We start from the raw sequence: 13710 nt of genomic DNA on the forward strand, positions 1-13710 counted from the left end.
TCGACGACGGCAAACGTACTGTACCTTAGAGGCCTTGACTGCTCGAACCCGATGATTGCTGCTTGCAGCTATATTTTTCACTAATGTTGTTATAATAAAATATAACTGTTTGTGCAGAATTTTGTGGTATTTTTTGGGGGGGGGGTTCGAAGGGGGTCTCGCCCAGGGTGTAATTCAATGTAGAACCGCCACTGCTTGTATGCCCTTGCTTTGTCTGCTTGTCATCCTAGCCTGTGAATTGTCAAGTCAAGTAAGTCTTAGTAGTGTTTAGTTAGTTTATTTCAAGTGTTTTCCAGTTTAGTCCAGTTTTAGTCAGTCTATGTTCGGTCGTGTTTGAGTTGTTTCCTGTTCTCTTGAGTTACCCCATCATGGGTTTTTGTTTTGTTTTGTTTCTTTGTATTTAAATAAATCTTGTTTAACCCCTTCGCCGCCTGCCTGTATCCTTCACAGCTTTGGCTATCCCGAGATTCACTGCACGCCTGTAACAGCTTGACATTTTTAAGCAATCATTCCAAACTTTAGTTAAATTAAAGTATGTAATTCACAAAAACGGTCCATTTCAGTGTTTTAATATTATATATTATGTTGTTAATTAACATTATTGGTGCATTATTGTGTTTTAAATTTATAAGGTTGGTTAATTTATATACTGTTGGGCTGATAAAATAAGATATCATTTTTATGGCTCTGTATTTGTTTAAAAAAGTCAGAAACGTCTCTGCTGTGTCCTGCTGCTGTCTCCACGCAATATGAGCAGCAGGTGACGCAATCAGGAAATCCTCTGCGAGGCTAGCGTGTCTCATTTCAGTTTGCTTCTTGGACTTTTGTGGCTGCGTGCTTTGAAGAACAAGTCCTTGTTTTTAAGTCTGCGTATTAAAATTATTTACAAAACAGGTGACCTTATATAACTGTTGGATTTTGTGAGGCCCCTGGGCAGTGGGGGCCCCTATAATTGTCACCACCTTTCACCCAGCTATAGCGACGGCCCTGCCCTCAGGACAAAGAACAGAAAGGGAGTTACCGTTCCCTAACCAGCCACAACTAGTTCTCCAAGTATACAGTACTTTTCATACGGATAGCTTCTTACATTTTTGGATTACAGCTCAGTGATACAGCATTTGTTTATTATTATTTTTAAGATGTTTTATTATCATTTAGTATCATTCGTTTCAGATTACAGGACCAGACATAGCATGTGTCTAGTGCTGCTATTTCTTTTGACATCATTCATCATGGTAAGTTTAATCATTCATAAAAAAAACTATAATGTGTAAGGGAAGGCGTGGTCGTATGCAAACTTAAACCACAATTAGTCTCAGACAGATGTGTCAGACATGATGCAGGTTATAAAACGTTTTCGGTTCTTATCATTTAAGCACATAATGTCAGTTTGAAAGAACTAATGCCTGCTGTAAACATACTGTATCTGTTCTGCGCCATAGAAAATGAATATTTACAGATGATTATACTATATTTTCACTATTCTGTTCACCGGTTTAATAACATAAAATAATCACTGATGGGAACAACAGGTAATGTCTTGTTCTAATGTCACATACTGTAGGCAATAGTCTCATGAATGTGCCTTTTTGTTTCTTGTTTTCTTAATGTTGTTTCTTAGTTTTTTCTTAGGTCAGATCTTCATAACTTTATACAGTATATTTCTTTACTGTTTTTCGTACTGTAATTCTATTAACACTTTGAAATTACTTTATAGCAGTATTCTGTGAAAAAATATATGAAGTTTTTCTGTAATTATTTCAATTTACAATACACTCCCAAAATATGGTGAGGTAAAAAAAAATCCAATTTGAGTAATTTTGGCAACACTCTTATTCAAAAAGGGAACCCCAAAATAGGTTAGAAAATAAAATCACACAGTAAATTACTGCAGTAAAAACACAGGCAACAGAAATATGCAAAAACATTTATTTATAGGCAAGATCACCCCCCCAAAAAAGAGAGTATAATCAATGTAAATATTTGTATGCGAGTAAGAAAAAGTGCAGAAAAAATACAAACTCAAACTCAGTTATGGTTAAAGGAGTCAACGGATGAAAATCCAAATTTTTCAGTGTTTAAGTGCTATAATCGGGTCCCCGGTGCATCTAGCAACCCAGAAAACATGAATGTCACATGGTGTATGTGACGCCATGGCTATAGTTCGTGGACAACATGTAACATGCAATGTAGTCGCTGCACAGAGTCCTAACCTTGGAAGAGACAGGACTGGATTTATTTTATTTTTAGTGGAAATCCCTCAGAAACCATATGTAAAAACCTGCTTGTTTGCACGAATCACTTCAAGCCGGATTGCTTTATCAACCTGGGACAGTACAAACAGGATTAGGATTGAGACCAACTGAACGAGACAAAGCTGCCGATGTAGTAATATGTTTCAACAGTCTGAATTGATGTACATGTATCGTGTGTATATATAGGAGGATAACGTTAGCATATGATCGCGAAGGGAGCTAAGTCAGTCATGGGCTAAATAGAACATTCAAAGCCAGTGTTAAACTTACTCTATATTTATATGTTATTTGGCAAATGGGCACTTGGAGTTTAGCTGTATAAATGTTAATACATTATGTGCGTTAATATGTTCAGCTGCAGCAAGCTGTTTGTTTTGCTAATGAACACTACGTCTCAAATCATTCATCCTTAGGCTGAAAAATATGTCACAGCATACTAGTTATGCTCTCACGTTGTGTGTAATGTTTTAACTTGTCAACGACAAGCGCTGAAATCAAAAATTCAGCTGAGATCTGCATGTGCGCATACACACACAATGTGAGCGCTGTTTGCTGTGACAGATTTTTTAGTCTCCGGACTAATTATTTGAGATGTTTAAAACAAAACTAACCGCAGAGGAGTTCAGGAAACATAATTTAGCTTAACCATTGCCATGTCAGTACTACACGTGTGTTGTGTTGACACGCCTGACAGAAGGGGGGTGGGGTGGGGTGCGCTGTAACTCATTATCATTTAGAGAGACATTCACCAAAACGGGTTGCTGTGAGCATAGCTGTTTTGACCAGGCAAAAAGGGTTTTGTTTACACAGCCATTGAGTGTTTTTAAGCAAAATATGTTCCAGACATTTCATGAAGACCCTAATAAATCATACCAACTTGTTGAAAGTGTTCATCCGAACAGTCCTTTAAAGGAAATCGCTTTGTAAAAGTTTAATTATTAGTAATGTTTAAGAACAATTTCTAGACTAAAATCAGCCTTAATAAACACAAAATTGTGAGAATGAAATATGAATTACAATGAATCGGCAGCTCCAGCTCATCAGTCACCATGATCACAAGTCACGAGTGATTTCGATGTGAGAAAACACTCTGACCAAAAAGTCCAGTTTTAAAAGAACCACTGCTTGCTGCAGTCCATTTCTAAGATTTCTCAAGGGATTTGAAATTCCTTAAGTGCCACAAACAAGTTTGCAGGTGCTGCTCGCAACAGTCACCGGTCCGGTGTTATGTAATATTCAGTTCCTGTGAAAAACTGCTCCATAGTATGGAAGGTAAATCCCACAATATTTAAATAAATTAAACGATGAAAATTAAAATGAAAACCAGATTAACAATTTTATTATACATAACTGTGCGCAATATGTGCCAAAATGAAAAATAAAATGACATGATTTTATTTTCATTTTTACACTGACAATGCGCTGTCCCTGCCAAATTGAAAAAGAAAATGCAATTGGTGATTTGACATTTCAATTTCACTAAAAAATTTTACAAAGGGTTTTTTTTTTAGTAATGCTCAAGCAATACTATTGAGACAATTCAAATTTAAAGTTGTTTGGGGGGTTCAAATTTAAACCCCTGGGCCTGTGCCCATAATGCCCATTGGATAATTCGGCCCTGCTGTTGAAAATGGTTTGAAAATTAACAGCAGTTTATTATCATGCAAAAGATTGCCCAGAATGCACTGCTTTCTGCAGTACATTACCATTTTAACAGAAAACAGTAGCCTATTACTGTCAGACTTTTTTTACAGTGTAAAAAAATACATAGATAAAATGTAAGAAAAACACTGACACACTTAGACATCAACATTTATCATACAAATGGCAATCACCAAACAGATAAACAGATCAACTGCAATGCATGCTGGGAATCATGAATGATTGTATATCATGTAACTACTGTATGTTACAATTCATTGCATTGCAGCATAGTTACGGCACTGCGTTACCCCCATTTAAAAACAGAGCGGAATCGCGGGTATTTTGAAGCTTTAGCATCGTGATGCTATCGTAGCACTGGTACACCATGCAACCCTATGAAAAAGAGCGGCAGCAGCAAGGAGTGCTCTTAAACAAAAAAGAGCGACAGCAAAATATACTTACCCAAATGAGCATAGGACGACAGCATGTTGCCAACACAGAAGCTAAGCAACTACACAGAAAGCGCTATATAAATGCCTTCATTCATTCATTCATTCATTCAACTACAAGGTAAGCTTAAGAACACATATGATGATACCCAGATAGCAACTAAATGCGGTTTCAGATCACTTCCAAAGTAAGTGGTTTATAATCAGTCTGGCAAATTTGTGTGTAGTTCACAAGCTTGAATCTGAGGTAAACTACGTGTCCGAAATATTTCCCTCTTGCTCAATTCCTATGCGGTTTAACCGGTCAAGTTTGCTCCTGAGCAACGCGATAAGCTGCTGTTAGCTGAATGAAATTTAAACGAAAGCTGTGATTGCATCATAGTTCTATAGGAAAATGAGGATCAACTGATACGGGCTAGACTCACGTGACCTGTCAGAACTAACGCTATACTGTATACGCTATACAATGTCTGCCATGTTTTCATTGTTATGTGACCCATATGCTCTTTGACCTATGACAGATAAACAACAGCCATAAATGTCATTAAGCATTGTTAAACAAACATAATTTAACCATGATGAATATACTTCTTGTTATCTATATCACTATATAAATGGCACACGCCGCACACCAAATATTGTCTAATTGCTGTTCAATAGCAGCTGTCTTCATCTTTTGTACTCTAAATCCTGCTATCTCTTATAGATATCATGGAAATGGCCAGTGGTGAGATTTCATACCCACATTCCTAAAGCTGCTCCCCCAAATAATTCCTCCAGAATATCAGCGATTGACATGGGAATCAGTCAGGAGGAGTGGGATAGACTACAGAAGGCTCTTGACTGGCCTAGTCCAGATCATGAAATCACTCAACTGAATCTCAGCACAAGTCCAGTCCACACAACATTCTCTATTGTGAGACTCAATGACACTTACAATGTGGGAGATAAGATCTGTGTTACAATCACAGCCAGAGATCACAACAACAACTTGAAAACATATGGAGGTGACTTTTTTCAAGCAAAGCTTTTCAATTCGAAATTAAAGGTATGTTTCTGAGTTATTTTGTTGTCAAACTAGGTTGTTGGTTTTGTCCGTGGCAATTAATACACTAAAAACTGTGGTTAATTTCCATATGGGAGAGTAAATTGATACATGCTATTACTTTATTAACTCTATCTGTGTATTGAAGGCAAGTGTTTATGGGGAAGTTATAGACCATCGTAATGGGACATACACTGTTGATCTTCTGTTACCCTGGGAAGGACAAGCACAAGTGTCTGTGCGTCTAGTCCACTCCTGTGAAGTTGTGAGGATTCTTAAAAAATACAGGGAGACGTCATTTCCACGCAGCCACTATTATGGATACTTTGTAGGACCAGGACCCAAAGGAACCAGGATAAGTGAAAAAGTGGAATGTAATCTTAAATGGGGCTCTCGTGGAAGTTGGAGTAAAGGCAACTGCTGCTGTGAGTATAAGGATGTGAAAACGGAGACGGTGTGGCAGTGTGACAGACCAAAACAACTTTCCTGTGACCACTGGGTACATCATGAAGCAGGAGCTTTGGAAAGCCCATTAAATAGTTTTGAAATGCAGCTTTTTGCAAGGTGATTAGGAAAAGAATTCAAAATTGGTTTTACAATTCTGCAATCGCCGACTCATATAGAAACCATTGCTTGATATCAGGCTATTTAATGGTTCATTCATTTATTCTCCGCAGTACATTAACAAATGTTGAAATTACCGGAGACACAAAAACCATAAATGTTCTTCCCAACATTACCAGCATTGGTACGTATGTTCATGTCAGATAAAAAATATGAGAATCAAGTACAGTTAAAAATAAAAAATGCATACTTGTTGGTAATTTAGGCGAAATGTGTCATTTCTTTACACTAGTTAAAACAGAGAGATGCAGATCAGGTTTGATCACACCAGTTCCTGCAGGATTCTATTTTCAAGATGTCTGGAAATCTTTTGTCTGTAACACTCAGGTATTCAGTCGTTCACAGATGGCAAATTGTCTTAAAAACAAGATCTTTTACATGTTGGGAGACTCAACCACAAGACAATGGTTTGAGTATTTGGAAGGAAAGGTGCCTGGTAAGTCTTTTAAAGGTATTGCTTACTTTGTAAGATGTCCCCTGACTATGAAACTTGTATTGCTTAAAGAGTAAATATTATGAGATCATGTAAATTACATTTCCTGCAGTGTGTAATGTAGCCGTGTGTGAATGTAAGCAGTCTGCCAAGTTGTACAACCGAAGGTGAATGAATAAGTTATTAGCTTGGAAAAAAGGGAGTCAACTCTGAATCACGCAAACAAGTCGTCCCTAGTCCGATTCGCGAACCGCCGCGGATTTATGTCACTCCATATAGTCTCCACCTACATTTTGCTAGGACTGTCCGCGAAAACTTCAGAAAGAAAAATCGATGTCTTATACTGCTATGGCGCACTCAAACACTGTGGTCTTTTCTCAATATGCGTTCTTCAGTGGTCTTATGTCCTGGCGTTCTTGGCCTATGTCATCAATAACCGTCAAAGTCTGTTCCAATACTCAAGAACACAAGAACAGAGAACGCATGAAAGTACCCAGATGTGTTCTCGATATCAAGGATGCATCGAATGCAGCATTGCGCACAGAGATGGGCAGTATTTTAATTACATGTATTTGAAATATGTATTTAATTACTTTTGAGTATTTTCCTTAACAAAAAAAGTGTAATTTGTAATTAAATACTTTGAGAGACTGTATTTTGTATTTTAAAATACTTAAATACTTTTTCAAATATTTCATTTTATTCTTACCTACAATAACTTCACCAGGCAGTGGTGGCATCACTGTTCCGAAAGTGGTAGGGCAAATTTTGATACTCAAATATCAAATAGCGCATCTGGATGAGTGTCAAAGTGCGGGTAACCCACCCACTAGCTGAATTAGAAGTTTTGATTGTTTTTTTCAACCGAGTCAGACCTGTCTGTTATTAAGTGCGTTTGACTTATTCCGAGGCTGCGCACACAGACCAATCGGCATATGACATTAACGTGTCGCGAGAGTGTTTCAAAAGCAACCTTTTCAAATCACTTTCGCGGTACTTTGATTTAAGCAAAGAAAGTAAAGAAACTGCTTTTTTGCTCAAAGTGCTTTAAGGTAAAGTATCTAGTAAAATCTACTATCAGATATCATTCACTGAAAGTCATAGGACAAAAGATTAGCGCAAATAGCTAGAATTTATCTGCTAGCTAAAGAGTGACTTATGATGTCTAGTGATGCCAGATCGCAGTTATATCCGCGGACAGGTGGTTCAAGTAACAAAAAATAACATTCTGATTAATTGCGGGTGGGTCGCGACAAAGATATTAATATTAACAAGATGCGCCACTGTCATTACAATTAATGGGGAGGAATGCAACACTCAATATGGCCGCTCTAGCGAAGGAAGTCCGCCCTCCAGTGATACGAGCCAATCGTCAATCAGTATTGACTGACGATTCTTTGGGGCAGGGCTCTCGCGAGGCGCTTGCCAGGCTGTGCGCATGCACAGTAGATGAAGCGATCTCGAAAAAGGTGATTTTTAGAGCAATTTTAGATTAGCAAACCCAAGTTATGCTACAGATCATGTCAGGTTTAATAATTGATAGGACATATGCTGTTTATTGGTGATTTTTGCCAGCGATTTAAAAAATATCTGCCTTCCCCCATTAAAGTAGATAGGACAGTGGACTTGCTATTAACTGCACAGAGAAATTGCAAACATGGCCGCCGAGTGGCACGACTTCCGTAAACGGACTTTGGTCACGGGAGAATGAGATAAATCAATAATGATAATAATATTAAAATGACGTGAAATGTGTGTTTATGTGTGTTGCTGAAGTGTTTGATGGACTGCTGTTTAGAAAACTTTTCTTTCTTTCTTCTGTGTATCTAACTCCACTGTTACTCTCGCACTTTAAATGATTGCTTGTAAAAAATATTGTATTTTTTGTATTTTCAAGTCACACCTCTTAGAGAAGTGCAGGTTATGTCCTAAAGTTAAAAAGCTCTAATACACTCTTTGTTAGGTTTGAAGGAACTAGACCTTTTTACCCATCGCACCAAGACCTTTAAAACAATACCAAACATGATGATCAAGTCTTCATAACGTGACAATAAATGATATAACAGTATGAAATGTGTACACACATTTCCAGTGGTCAGGGCCTGAAGAGATGTAGGGGAGGGGAGAGGTGTGATAAGAAGAGGGGGTTCAGTTCCTGGGCATCAACAACCCCTGATGGGAGGGTAGGATATCATTCCTCGGGGTCTAGGAACAAATGGGGTTTAATTGTTTTGTGTCCCAGCATCACAAACAAACTCAGTACTTAGTACTTTTCCAGTTGTCTTGCACAGGCAATGTCTCCAAGCTCCAGCCTGCAGGGGATCCTGTGATGAAAGCCCTTCAAAGCATTCAACTCTCCCTTTCCAACCTCAGCGACAGAATCCAAACACTGGAAAGTCAGCCTTCGCCAACCTCGACCATCTCTTCTCTAATGCCCGTTGTTCCCAAGGCTTTTGCAGCGACCGCTCCATCCACGGCCGAACCTGCAGCTCTGATACCGCGCAGGTCTTTAGCAACGGCTCTCCCAGCTCCCACCACCGGTGCTCCTTTCTTTCCTCCTGCTGCTGCCATCTCACCCCAGCTGTGCACCCAAATCCTCTCAGGTAACGATATAACTTGGTCAAAATTCTGCTATGCTCGGAGAGCGAAGATAAACATTTAGTTGACTGTGGAGACATTTCCGTGCTTTTCAAAGATAACGATCCAAGACTGTCTAACTGTTTAACCATGCCAGAATTCAATATGGCTTTTGGAGTCTATAGAGATGCTATTTGTGAAATTTGTCCAGAGCGTAGAGCTGAATTAGACACATATTTAGTTATCATTTCTGACCTTGCCATGACCTACGGCAGAACCTTGTTTTATGAGTACCATACATCTTTTTCTGCTAAATCCGCCATGTACATCCAAAGGTTCAATCAAAGACTAGACGGGTCCGTGGTAGACTTGGCATTAATAAGCAGACATTTTACTGGCCATCGCACCTTATCTTGCTCCCTATGCGGTTCATTCACGCACACTCCTTCCCTTTGCTCGAGGTCCGCCAAGCCCTCTACCTCTGGCTGCATATCCAAAGAGGAGGCCGAGGAAAAGGTTACTCATATGATACATTCTCCCATGTGTTTCAATTTCAATGAAAATGTATGTAGGTTCCCTAATTGTAAATTTATTCACGCATGCAGTTATTGCGGAGACGTGCATCCCAAGTCAGTATGTCCACGGAGATCCCGTCCACTGAAAAAGAAAAAATAAAGCCTTCTACACCTGTCAATGTCCCTGCACTTGGTAGAGCATTAAAGAAGCATCCTAACTGCTGTTCCCTTTCTGTCGGTCTCTCGACGTTGTGTCGAACCGACAGATGGGGTTCGTCCCTGAGAACCAATCGTTTCCGACTGCTTAGAAAAGGCCAATGAAAATTGGCAAATGAAATTTGCATGCCGGACTCCGCCCCGGACATCCGGGTATAAAAGGGAGACGGCGTGCATCATTCATTCACCTTTTGTTCTTCGGAGCCTTCGGTTATGAAGATCTTCTCTTGCTGCTTAGCAAATTCTCTACATTGCCGGTTCTACGATGTGGTGCAGCGGACTGTCCCTTCCTGCAGCGAATTCCCCTGGGCGTCTCGGCGGTTCCAGAGGTGTTCGAGCCTGCAGACGGTGATTCACCGATTCACCCTGGCCAATTCCCCTGACGAAGGACCTGCTTTCCCAGGGGAAGGGCACGTGTTGGCATCCCAGGCCAGACCTCTGGAACCTCCATGTCTGGCCCCTGGACGGGACGAGGAGATCCTGAGTGGTCTGCCCCCGGCGGTGGCAGCTACCATTTCTCAGGCTAGGGCACCTGCCACTAGGCGACTGTACGCCTACAAGTAATATTAAAATGACGTGAAATGTGTGTTTATGTGTGTTGCTGAAGTGTTTGATGGACTGCTGTTTAGAAAACTTTTCTTTCTTTCTTCTGTGTATCTAACTCCACTGTTACTCTCGCACTTTAAATGATTGCTTGTAAAAAATATTGTATTTTTTGTATTTTCAAGTCACACCTCTTAGAGAAGTGCAGGTTATGTCCTAAAGTTAAAAAGCTCTAATACACTCTTTGTTAGGTTTGAAGGAACTAGACCTTTTTACCCATCGCACCAAGACCTTTAAAACAATACCAAACATGATGATCAAGTCTTCATAACGTGACAATAAATGATATAACAGTATGAAATGTGTACACACATTTCCAGTGGTCAGGGCCTGAAGAGATGTAGGGGAGGGGAGAGGTGTGATAAGAAGAGGGGGTTCAGTTCCTGGGCATCAACAACCCCTGATGGGAGGGTAGGATATCATTCCTCGGGGTCTAGGAACAAATGGGGTTTAATTGTTTTGTGTCCCAGCATCACAAACAAACTCAGTACTTAGTACTTTTCCAGTTGTCTTGCACAGGCAATGTCTCCAAGCTCCAGCCTGCAGGGGATCCTGTGATGAAAGCCCTTCAAAGCATTCAACTCTCCCTTTCCAACCTCAGCGACAGAATCCAAACACTGGAAAGTCAGCCTTCGCCAACCTCGACCATCTCTTCTCTAATGCCCGTTGTTCCCAAGGCTTTTGCAGCGACCGCTCCATCCACGGCCGAACCTGCAGCTCTGATACCGCGCAGGTCTTTAGCAACGGCTCTCCCAGCTCCCACCACCGGTGCTCCTTTCTTTCCTCCTGCTGCTGCCATCTCACCCCAGCTGTGCACCCAAATCCTCTCAGGTAACGATATAACTTGGTCAAAATTCTGCTATGCTCGGAGAGCGAAGATAAACATTTAGTTGACTGTGGAGACATTTCCGTGCTTTTCAAAGATAACGATCCAAGACTGTCTAACTGTTTAACCATGCCAGAATTCAATATGGCTTTTGGAGTCTATAGAGATGCTATTTGTGAAATTTATCCAGAGCGTAGAGCTGAATTAGACACATATTTAGTTATCATTTCTGACCTTGCCATGACCTACGGCAGAACCTTGTTTTATGAGTACCATACATCTTTTTCTGCTAAATCCGCCATGTACATCCAAAGGTTCAATCAAAGACTAGACGGGTCCGTGGTAGACTTGGCATTAATAAGCAGACATTTTACTGGCCATCGCACCTTATCTTGCTCCCTATGCGGTTCATTCACGCACACTCCTTCCCTTTGCTCGAGGTCCGCCAAGCCCTCTACCTCTGGCTGCATATCCAAAGAGGAGGCCGAGGAAAAGGTTACTCATATGATACATTCTCCCATGTGTTTCAATTTCAATGAAAATGTATGTAGGTTCCCTAATTGTAAATTTATTCACGCATGCAGTTATTGCGGAGACGTGCATCCCAAGTCAGTATGTCCACGGAGATCCCGTCCACTGAAAAAGAAAAAATAAAGCCTTCTACACCTGTCAATGTCCCTGCACTTGGTAGAGCATTAAAGAAGCATCCTAACTGCTGTTCCCTTTCTGTCGGTCTCTCGACGTTGTGTCGAACCGACAGATGGGGTTCGTCCCTGAGAACCAATCGTTTCCGACTGCTTAGAAAAGGCCAATGAAAATTGGCAAATGAAATTTGCATGCCGGACTCCGCCCCGGACATCCGGGTATAAAAGGGAGACGGCGTGCATCATTCATTCACCTTTTGTTCTTCGGAGCCTTCGGTTATGAAGATCTTCTCTTGCTGCTTAGCAAAATCTCTACATTGCCGGTTCTACGAAGTGGTGCAGCGGACTGTCCCTTCCTGCAGCGAATTCCCCTGGGCGTCTCGGCGGTTCCAGAGGTGTTCGAGCCTGCAGACGGTGATTCACCGNTCTACGATGTGGTGCAGCGGACTGTCCCTTCCTGCAGCGACTTCCCCTGGGCGTCTCGGCGGTTCCAGAGGTGTTCGAGCCTGCAGACGGTGATTCACCGTCTGCGTTCTAAAAGAGCTAATTTCTCCAGCGTGGCATGTCCCGCTGTTCTCTTGGGTGTGACGCGCTCATTGAGGAAGGGGATGGACACGATGTCTGTCTCACGTGTTTGGGTCTCCAGCACGCTGAGACAGCCTTCATGGATTCATCTTGCCCGCACTGCGGGCAGATGGTCATAGAGACGTTGCGGTCACGGGTGGTTGTTTTCTCCCGAGAATCAGCCACCACCTCGCATGCTTCCCGGGCTGTGACGAGGATGGCTAAGGCCATTCTGTTCGCCAAGGCAAGCGGCGAGGGTGATATGGGGATTTCTGCGAGCGCTAATCCATCAGCCAAGTGCTCGCGGACCGCTCGCACCCCGTCTCGCTCGCCTCATTGTTCCCCAGCTGGCGGTGCCACACCGTCAGCATCCTCCTTCACGCAGTCGGACACGATGCGTGATGAGGATGAGATGTCCATCGCAGCATCGGAGAGCGAATTGCTGGCATCCGATCCCGAAGACTCTTTGCAGCTCCCTCCTAGGGGGGGTTGAGCTCAGGAGGAGGCGGATGTCGAGATGTCGGCCATGCTTTCCCGGGCCGCCGTGTGCATTGGGTTATAGTGTACTCCGGTGCCTCTCCCCCAGCGCTCACGGTTGGATACGTGGTTCTTGGGCTCTGAGTGCGACTCCAAGCCGTGCCCAACCCAGGTTCCATTTTTCCCGGAGGTGCATGAGGAACTGGCGAAGACGTGGAACGCCCCCTTTTTGGCGCGTACACTTCAAACCGGTTCCGTCGCTCTCTCTTCCCTCGATTTTGGGGCGGCTAGGGGTTACGTCGACGTGCCCCAGGTGGAACGTGCAGTCGCGGTGCACCTGTGCCCGCTGGTGTCGAAGGCCTACACTGCCACAGGCCAAGCTGCCTCCTCTCTCAATGCCATGGCCATCCTGCAGGTCCATCAGGCCAAGGCGTTGAAGGAGATCCACGAGGGTAAGAACGACCCGGGGTTAATGCAGGAACTCCGCACTGCCACCGACCTCGCTCTAAGGGCGACCAAGGTGACCGCGCGGGCCCTGGGTCGGGTGATGTCCACCATGGTGGTCCAGGAGAGGCATCTCTGGCTCAACCTTGCGCAGATGAGCGACGCCGAGAAAGTCCGCTTCGCTCAGCAGTTCTCGACGGTGAAGAAGCAGACGGAGGCGATTAGCCATATTCTTCCCCGCCGAGGCTCGGCCGCCCGTAGGCCTTCGAGTTCCCATGCGGCCTCTGCTTCCCAGCAGCCCTGGCCCCCTTCGAAGCCAGCTCCGGTTCCAGCGCTCCCTACCCAGGCGGCACCCCGGAAAAGGGCGTCGAAGGGGAGACCACCACCCCGTCAA

The 13710-nt window shown here is 42.8% G+C and overlaps 1 protein-coding gene across 3 annotated transcripts in view; it reads left to right on the plus strand.

The window, feature by feature from the left end:
• Positions 1-865: 865 nt before the first annotated feature.
• Positions 866-13710, plus strand: part of LOC130547292 (NXPE family member 3-like) — a 29537-nt gene continuing 16692 nt past the window's right edge. The window contains exons 1-6 of one of the 3 annotated variants that reach the window (XM_057323102.1): positions 866-1053; positions 1174-1235; positions 5055-5396; positions 5542-5957; positions 6071-6141; positions 6250-6453. In XM_057323102.1, coding sequence (XP_057179085.1) covers positions 1194-1235; positions 5055-5396; positions 5542-5957; positions 6071-6141; positions 6250-6453 — 1075 coding nt within the window. In that variant the 5' untranslated portion in view covers positions 866-1053; positions 1174-1193. Of the gene's footprint in view, positions 1054-1077; positions 1236-5054; positions 5397-5541; positions 5958-6070; positions 6142-6249; positions 6454-8728; positions 10257-13710 lie in introns of those variants that run through there. The other 2 variants (XM_057323103.1, XM_057323101.1) reach the window with 2 other exon arrangements.

The sequence above is a fragment of the Triplophysa rosa genome, linkage group LG23, assembly GCF_024868665.1.
Source record: "Triplophysa rosa linkage group LG23, Trosa_1v2, whole genome shotgun sequence".
Taxonomy (NCBI): Eukaryota; Metazoa; Chordata; class Actinopteri; order Cypriniformes; family Nemacheilidae; genus Triplophysa; species Triplophysa rosa.